Source organism: Pelobates fuscus, chromosome 1, assembly GCF_036172605.1.
Source record: "Pelobates fuscus isolate aPelFus1 chromosome 1, aPelFus1.pri, whole genome shotgun sequence".
Classification (NCBI taxonomy): Eukaryota; Metazoa; Chordata; class Amphibia; order Anura; family Pelobatidae; genus Pelobates; species Pelobates fuscus.
The window spans coordinates 242,791,408-242,800,677 of record NC_086317.1 but is presented as its reverse complement, the minus strand read 5'-3'; the positions used below and the strand labels follow the sequence as shown (position 1 = coordinate 242,800,677).

Genomic DNA, 9,270 nt, shown 5'->3' with positions numbered 1-9,270 from the left:
GTAGAATAGTAATGATTGGTAAAATTGTAAACTCTAATGTAAATGTTTCTATATGTATTTTTTTCAAATTAATCTATATTTTTTCCCAATGTCATGGGAATTAAATATATATATAAAAAAATCCATCTCATGTGTGCACTTAATTAGGGTGAAATTAATTCAGTGACGAAGGTCCTTAAAGGGTTTAATCATGACAAGCAGATACTACTTACTACAAATCAAAAACTTAAGTAGATAGAGAAGGAAAACCATTATGATAAAGTGAAAATAAAAAAGTAATGCACATTCAGACAGACTAGAATGTGTAAAATATTTTATTTAACATGTTTCTTGAAACCAAGTAATATTCTAGTTTGCCAGCATGTCTACTCCTTTGCCAATCAACATCTTAAAATTGCATAAACAATTTGGCTCAGGGGAAACAAAATAAATTACAAATTCAAAGCACCTTCCCCCTCCAGATGTAATGCATATCTGTCGTAAGTGGGAAATAAAATACAGCATATCAAAGGGAGAACAGCAAGTACAAGTGTGAATGTTCTTCTATTTAGATTTAAAAAAAAAAAAAAATTAAAAGTCACTGATTCATAATTCTAAAAACCATCGCAATGTAGAGGTCAATGTACATGTGGAAGAGATCTGTATTTCTAGTGTCCATATGATAAAATATGGGATAGATAGGACTGCTCACTTTTTTTATTTTTTTTTTTAGCTAATATGGCATATTTGTACCCATCTAGCACAAAAAACTTGCCCCCAAGAATCAATGCTATTTATTTGTAATGTAAGGTGACTTTCACTCATGGAAATGTTGCGCTAAAGTTCATAGCCATAAAAGTATGTAATATGATATAAAAAAAATGATTGGTGTAAAAATAGTTTGTTGCAGAATCAATCGAAAAAATAAAATAAAAAGGAATCCCTTAGATTTATTATGCAACTATATCCTGAAATGTTTTAGTTAAAGCACTAACGTTAAGTGGCTGAAAGCCCCTTGAAATCACATTAGTGGGAATAAACATCTAGTGTGGTTTGGCTGGTTAAGAACTAGGAGCTGTGTTCCAGAGGAGCTGGAGTGCCAAAAGTCAGTTCATGACTGGTCTTCAGCATGTGTTACAGGTCTACAAAATGGCATTGTTAATACCTCAACATCGCAATCATTCTTCACTTATAATGAATAATGGGGAGCATCAAAAAAGGTACGCAGGAAATTACACAAATTGTTAATGCAGTATATAGATGTTAGATTAAAAGCAAAGTGGAGTTATTTTCCCCTCTTAAAATTGCACCACTTGCACAGGAAAGTCCAGACCATACACACTCACATACCAATTAAAGGTTCCACCAACTTGGAACTTAATTCTGGTCTCTATTATCCCACAAACCGCCGATAGGCTAAAGTCCACTCATCAGATCTTATGATTAGAACTGTTCTATAGGCTGGTCAGGCAGTCAGAAGTTTACGCACAGATCTGTACAGTTTTATGCACTGGGCAATCTCGAGAGCTACCCACAGGCAAACGAGTGTGTGCAATTCATCTCTATAGTAAAAAGAGGTTGTGGTGCAAAACAAAACGTCAGTTTCTATGGGGCAAGGTAATGACGATATACATTTCCTTATCAGGTGCCAAGGTATGCCTCTAGAAAAAGCGTTATAGCTGCAATTATATGCTGGTGTGGTGTGATTGGGATGATGCACTATAACCTTTCCAAATGATGCAAAGTTATGGTGCTTACCATGAACATTTTGTTCCCTAATTTTGGCATCAGTTTTGAGCAAACTTAAAAAAAAATGTTATGGCAGTTTTCTGATGTAAGAAATAAGGGTAACATCCAATTTTGTAGGTTAACTGTAGTTTTCACATTTGCCTGCAGCAGAAAAAATAAAAAACCCACACACACAATTTGGATATGTACTGTGGCAGAAAAGAGCTAGATAGATATTTATCATGACTCCTCCGCCTACTTGGTCACACTTCACTTACTCTGGGGAAAATGTGTGCCACAATACAATATGAATGGAAAGTATCATTCCCTTTTGCTATACAGTTTGGGAGCTGCCAATATGATGGTGAGTAAGTTGGTTCCATTCATCAGTTAGCAGCATGTTTATATTTTTTTTATCCCATTACGTACCCTCTTAAGAATGGCTTTAAAGAGAACCTGTGCCACATCAAAAGACTTTGAGACGACTCACAAAAATGGAACACAACCACAAATAAGTACATTTATGGTGTTTTGCACCGTTTGATGTCTGATGTTTACATTTTCAATGCTACAGGTTGTTGGGTGCTTTGTATACTTTGATTTGAACTGCACTAATAGTCACCAAATAAAGTTTTATATCAGCTCTTCTTTAATCACAAAGCTATTTAGATAACGTCCCAATAGTCTTGTGCGCAAGTGAAAGGGTCTGATTCTAATTTACATACAATAGTCCAGACAAGTCCTAACTACCAAAAAATAAACCTCACTTGTAAGATATAGATAAAATCTGACAACCAACACAAGACCTGCTGTTAATGAAGGACATTGTGTACTTCAGTGTAAGTTGTATCTTGCTGTTCACCCATGTAATGTTAGAAGGGAGTCAGTAGAGCACACATAAGCAACCACTAGGCAGACCCTCCTAATAAACAAACATACATAATTTTAGTTTTTTAGGACAGGTAATACAACTTTGCCGCTATTCTGTTTTCACATTAATTTAAAAAAAAAAAAAAAAAAATTCCTTCACCGACACATGTTTTAATTCCATTTTTATTTCTGCAGATGGTGGCACTTAGTCATTTAATTGGGACGGAGGCACAAAACCAGTCCACCTTTTTGATCCAGCATCACATTTGGACCATATAACTCAAAAACATTTGAGCACAGGGGTCATATTAAAAAGCCATGGGTTTTCACTCTTCTTTTACTGCATACAGCAGTGTCCATTGGCATCCTTGAACCGCAGTCGCATCTTGGGCCTATACTTCTCCAAGTAGAGCAGCTGTTTTGAGTTAAATGCACCTCTTCGTTTCCTAACAAATAAATAAAAACACTTAAAAGTATATCTTTGTTTTAGTCACAGATTAAACATACAACACAGAATGAAACCGACATATGTTACAGTTTAGCCAATGTGAAATTTGCATTTATAAGGTGTACAAATGTTACACCTTAAATTCCAGCAGCACAGCAGATCTGTGCAAGTCTGATCCCAGCCTTCATACACACTTTACACGGTTAACTAAATCAGCTTGTTTATACCTTGTTTCAACAAAACGCATCTGTGAAAAACGGTTTAAGAAGCAGCTTGCACAGAGGCTTGTTTACCAGGAGCAGGTCTCAGGAGGTAGAGCAGAAGAGGATAGGGAGGGGGAGTGAACGATAGAAAGACCATTAATGAGCTTACTTACTGCCTGATAAACTGCACGGCATCCTCATACTTCATCCCACATTCAATCAACGCCAGAGCAACCAACACAGGAGCCCTAAAATAAACAGATTAGTGAGGTGTGAATTTCATAGACTAGATACTAAGGTGTCCCAACTATGGGGGGGGGAGAGAAGACACGAGAAAAGCTTCATTAAAAGGATTAGAACAGATATAGCTATAGGTATTTTGCCACACCTTTAAACAATATAAATGATATTGAAATTAAGAGAATTTATAATAAATTGAATGAACCTGAATTTGCAATATACACACAATGACAAATTAGAATAAGCATTGTTAACTCCAGTACTGAAAAGCCTTGAATAGTGTGTTGATATCCAAAATATAATTGAATGTCTTAATATGTATAAATATAAAAAACAAACAAAAAAAACCTTGACAAAATGATTTTAGAGTGACTATATAGCAGGGCTGAATATTTCCATAAATTATACAAGTCAAATGTTATAAAGTAATTTTATTCATCCCTCTATATGTAAATTCCGAGAGAGCGCGACCGAGATCTAGAGAGCGATCTAGAGATAAAAAAAAAAAGTTTTTAAAGCTTTTATAGTGCCCCTGTAAAAAAAAAAATTAAAAATAAATAAATGGGCTATTTTTAAACTTCACATTTTCAAGGAAGGAGGAAGGATGGCACCTGCCATCAAGGTAAGCAGATGCCTGCTCTGCCTTACCAAGCACAGCTTTGGGGGGAGCCCTGAGGTAGCCAGATAGCCACCTCCTGGGCCCCCTTGGAGTAGGGCTCCTCTCAGCGCCCCCACTTTGAGGATCGGCCCGGAGCTGGAGGCGCTTACAAGAGCCGCTCACCCAGTGCTGCGGCCCCAGACAAGGGGAGCCCACCAGGAAATATCCCGGTGGGCACCGCCAAACAGCCCGGCGCGCTAGACAAATGCCTAGTTCGCCTAATGGTGGCGCCGGCCCTGTGGGTGCCTACAGTGTCCCTTAATCTTTGAATGATATAGTTGCCGCACTCTGCAGGCTGAAAAAACAAACAAACCTGTAAACTCATACAAGTGTTCATCCAGCTGACGTTTAAACATCTGTACAAACTGATAAAACCACATCCTTACTGTTCTTCCAGTCTAAATGCACTACCTTGTGTCCTATGTATGGTCCAGATTTCAGACAATGGTTTGTTTTGGCCCTGAATCGGTTTGTATAATGCCATCATTATAAAGGGCCATTTTTCTAAAGTAAACCGATTTACATTTGTTAACCTTTCTTCATAAATACAATGTTCCATTCCTTTTATTAATTTTGTAGCCCGCCTATACACTTTTTATACTGCCATAATATCGGACAAAGTTTAAAGTTTATTATATTCATTTCAAAGTTTTTCTTGCTTTATTTTGGTTTGTATATTTGTTTAACCAATTAAGAACAGAGATAATTGTACAAGTTTTACGCTTTTATTTCACATCAAATCTATATGAAAAATATTTTATTGTAATAAAAAGAAAAATATCTCTAGTTCTGCATTGAATTTTAACTGTGAATGTCATACTGTTAGCTTTTACTGCAACAACACAAGTTTTATTACATAGTTACATAGCTGAAAAGAGACTTGCGTCCATCAAGTTCAGCCTTGCTCACATTTGTTTTTTGCGGTTGATCCAAAAGAAGGCAAAAACAACCCAGTTTGACCCCAGAATGGCAGTCAGATTTATCCTTCTTGACCCCAGAATGGCAGTCAGATTTATCCTTGGATCAAGCAGTTATTACCCTACATTGAAAGATTATATCCTTGAATATTCTGTTTTTGCAAGTATCCATCTAGTAGCCGTTTGGACATCTGTATGGACTCCTTTGCCTTAGACGAAATCCTCTTCCAGTATAAATGCATGACCTTGTGTCCTATGTAAAGTCTGGTTTGTGAATAGATTTCCACACAATGGTTTGTATTGTCCCCGAATATATTTATATAATGTTATCAAATACCCTCTCAGGCGACGTTTTTCTAAACTAAGTTTAAGTTTGTCAACCTTTCTTCATAGCTGATATGTTCCATTCCTTTTATTAATTTTGTAGCCTGCACTTTTTCTAGTGCCATAATATCCTTCTTTAGAACAGGTGCCCAAAATTACACAGCATATTCAATGTGGTCTTACCAGTGATTTATAAAGAGGCAAAAGGATATTCTCATCCCGAGAATGAATGCCCTTTTTTATGCATGACAATAGCCACTGTGCCTTAGCCACTGCTGAATGACATTGCACATTGTTGCATAGTTTGTTGTCTATAACAATTCCCAAGTCCCTTGTGTGTGTGGTTATCCCTAATTCGCTTCCATTAAGTGTATACGTTGCTTGTGTATTCTTTACGCCGAAGTGCATGACTTTGCATTTTTCAACATTACATTTCATCTGCCATTTGAGTGCCCAGTCCCCCAGTCTAACTCCCTCTGCATCAAAGTAATATCTTGCTCACATTGTAATATTTTATAGAGTTTTGTGTCATCTGCAAACACTGAAACATGACTTTCAGTGTTTTTTTCAAGATCATTTATAAACATGTTAAATAGAAGGGGTCCCAGAACAGAACCCTGAGGGACACCACTTGCAACCTCTGTCCAGCTTGAAAATTTACCATTAATGACAACTATTTTTTATTCAAGATCAGGGTTTATTCATACACGTTCATGGGCAACACAAAAAATGATCAGTAGTAGTTGCTTACAGTTGGGTACATCAAAACAGGATGATCATAAGACATATATAACATTCTACATGGTAGTCTCACAGAGGAAACACACATATCGAAGATGGTGATTAAAATGATTTAAATGGGTGGAATGTCATTTCTCCAGTTTCTGCAATGGTACTAAGGGAAGGTAGCAGTAGCCATCTTCCTTAAGCTTAGCCGAAATATGTGTAAATGACAGGGCGTTAGTAAGGCTTTATCCAAGTTATGGAAGCCATATGTATTAGAGTTAGTTGAGTAATAGTAAGATTATGTATTCCCCTCACAATCTGGCGTTACAAGTTAATGCTTTGGTAGGCCAAGTTAGTAAGTCAGTGATAGCATAGACTGACTGAACTTCATAATTAGGCCTATGTACTGAAATCCTATTTCCGCACAAACAACGTAAAAAACGAAAATAAAATATAGCACTGGTCGGCCTCTGGGAGGATAGGCTAATTATACGTAAGCATCGGAGTGAGAAATTTCCAAGCATGAAGAGAGTGGTAGGTATCCCAGAGAGGCAAATAAATGTAGCATGTGAAGTACTTGAAGTAATGACCCGGAATGGGCAGGATTAACTACCTGGTTCCGGTTACTCCATATGTTACTGAGGAAACAAAAGCTATCGACTTAAGACTTAGCCTAAATAACTAAGTGTCAAAACAGCATAGTAAAGCATCATGTAATTGTGTTAACCATTTGTGTCACAATTGTTTAAGCTGTGAGAAGACTGTTCCCTCGCAGTTTTACGCTGCAATTTAATGCAATATTAGGCCAAGTTGTCTGGTCGATGGTAGTATAAATCAGTTTAACATCCGAGTTAAACATATTATAACTCCTGTCCCTACATAGATTGCTAGTAACTAATAACAAATATGCCTCAAAAAGTATAGCCGAAGGATATAGTGAAAAATACTAAAAGAAAAAAAAAAATAAGTAAAAAATTAATATCCAGACTCTCTATGGAGTCAGTAAAGGCCCTCACGTGAGCTTCGGAGTAGATTTATTTTCGGGCTCCCTTGGGTCTGGTCGGTGCACGTATCTCCCGGCGTTTTATCATGCCAAATAGGGTATGTGAATCAAGTACTAATATAATGTGTATAATGTCCTTCCCTCCGTGCATGCGTCCTGTCCCATGTACAGCAGGGGGGGGAAGGGGGGCCCTAGGGCCACCAACCATCTGTCAGCACTTCCAGGCCTTCGGCCGAGAGTCCCACAGCCCAGCGGGCACTCTGATATTCACCAGTACACTGGACCCCCCCTCCGCCGCTCCTGCCATCTCAAGTTAGCTACCGCTCCTCATCCGTGGTGTAATTTATGAGGCTTTGGAGAGTTACAGTGTCAAATATAGATTCCTCCATTTCAGTTTGTACACATAAAAATTTGTCAGATTGGTTTGTTGGGCTATGTTACCTTTGAGACCAGAAAAGAAAATTACTTTTGCAAAAGGTATGCCATGATGGGGGTAGACAACCCAGGATGTTCAAAATGGGGTATGCCCAGTCTTTTTTAAAAAAATTTTTTTTTGCCATCCAGACACAAACTCTGCCCAAAGTTAGCTTTCATATTTTTTTATTTTGCCCTTTTCACACAAAATCTGTACTTTCCCTGATTAGGCCATTGTCAGTGAACGCGCTACTGTTTTAAAATACTCTGTTATAAACAGGCAAAACATTGATTTTACTTTAGCCAATTAAATATGAGTTTTAAAATGACCATAGTTTGCATTAAATGAAGTTTCACAAGTACAACAGTATACACCATATACAGGTTTTAGGGTGTTTTGGACAGTTACATGGTTAAACATAGGGCTTGCAAATTAAATTATCTGGACTTTCTGCAGGTCCCTCAAATTGTAATCATAGGCGTGCACATCCTATTGCATTAGGGTGTGCACCCTAAAGCACAAACACAGTGAAAGTGTGTGTGTGTGTGTGTGTGTGTGTGTGTGTGTGTGTGTGTGTGTGTGTGTGTGTGTACACACACACACACACACGTGGGCGAAGCTGAGCAGCACAGAGGGACCCAGATAAGTGACAGAAGGTGTTTTTAACAGTTTCTGCACCACAGAGGGAAGCTATATAGTTTCCCTTTATTGCTGTGGTGTGTTTTAAAGGTAAAGCAGTGTGTGTGAATTCATTGCGAGCTATTTTAAGATCCACAGCAACTACAAAGTGCTGTGCTTAGAGTTGGCCTTTAATGGTCTTCACCGTAGGAGTTCTCTTTTTGTCACTTTAAATCTACGAATTGCAATAATTCACCTACCTACTTTTATCTCTGATTACCAGACCCACTTCTCTTTTTGGGAGCTCTCACTTTTTCCCTCTCCAGTAACTCACTGTCTCTTTATAGTAGCTCACTTCCTCTCCCTTTAGTAACCCACTTTCTCCCATTCCAGTAACTATCCTTTTTCTTTAAGTAAATCTCACTCTCTCTTTAGCAAGTCTGCTTTCGTTCTTTAGTGACGTGTGTGTGTGTGTGTGTCTTTCCCAGCCTCTACTTATCTCTCTTCCTAATCCCCTTTGCTCTCGTGTCTCCCTCACCATTTAGGTCTTCCTCCCAGTGTCTCTCTTTCCTTGCCTTTACCGTGGGCACGGTGGCTGGGTGCTGCTGACTGTCCTCCATTCTCCCTGCATACATTGCTGACGTTCCCTGGAGGAGCTGTGTGTGGAGTGGGCGAGGCTCTGATGTCAGATCCTGCCAGAGCCCCTCACACAAACAGGAAGTTCCTGCAGTACAGAGCACTTCCCTGTCTACCAGCCGGCAGGGTAAGCAGTGTGAAAGGCTGTGTGTGCAGTCAGGGATGCCTGTAACTGGCACTCAGATAGTATTGTGGTCTATTATGGGTATTTACTGATCTCCATAACAGACCCAATACTGCTCAGCTGCTGCTGGGCCCCTGCCTGCTCTGGGCCTCCAGTCCGTGACTAAAGTGCCCAACTGCTCAGTCCGCCCCTGCATCCTAGATTAGGGTGTGCACACCTATGATTGTAATTAATAAAATCATTTAAGTATGTAAAAAGATTGCAGGCATATACGCTTTTTTATTCCCCCTGAAAGCAGTTCCATAGACTGCTATTCCTGCTTTGTGACAGACGCCATCGCCCAAAGCGGATCGCAGGGTTAGGCAAGTACCCCGAGGCTCA

At 38.7% G+C, this 9,270-nt stretch overlaps 1 protein-coding gene across 1 annotated transcript in view; it reads right to left on the bottom strand.

The window, feature by feature from the left end:
- Positions 1-296: 296 nt before the first annotated feature.
- PTP4A2 (protein tyrosine phosphatase 4A2) overlaps positions 297-9,270 on the bottom strand; it is a 35,174-nt gene continuing 26,200 nt past the window's right edge. The window contains exons 5-6 of the mRNA XM_063456169.1: positions 3,402-3,476; positions 297-3,023 (exon numbers count right to left, since the gene is read on the bottom strand). Of these exons, the coding sequence (XP_063312239.1) occupies positions 2,915-3,023; positions 3,402-3,476 (184 nt within the window). The 3' untranslated portion in view covers positions 297-2,914. The remainder of the gene's footprint in view (positions 3,024-3,401; positions 3,477-9,270) is intronic.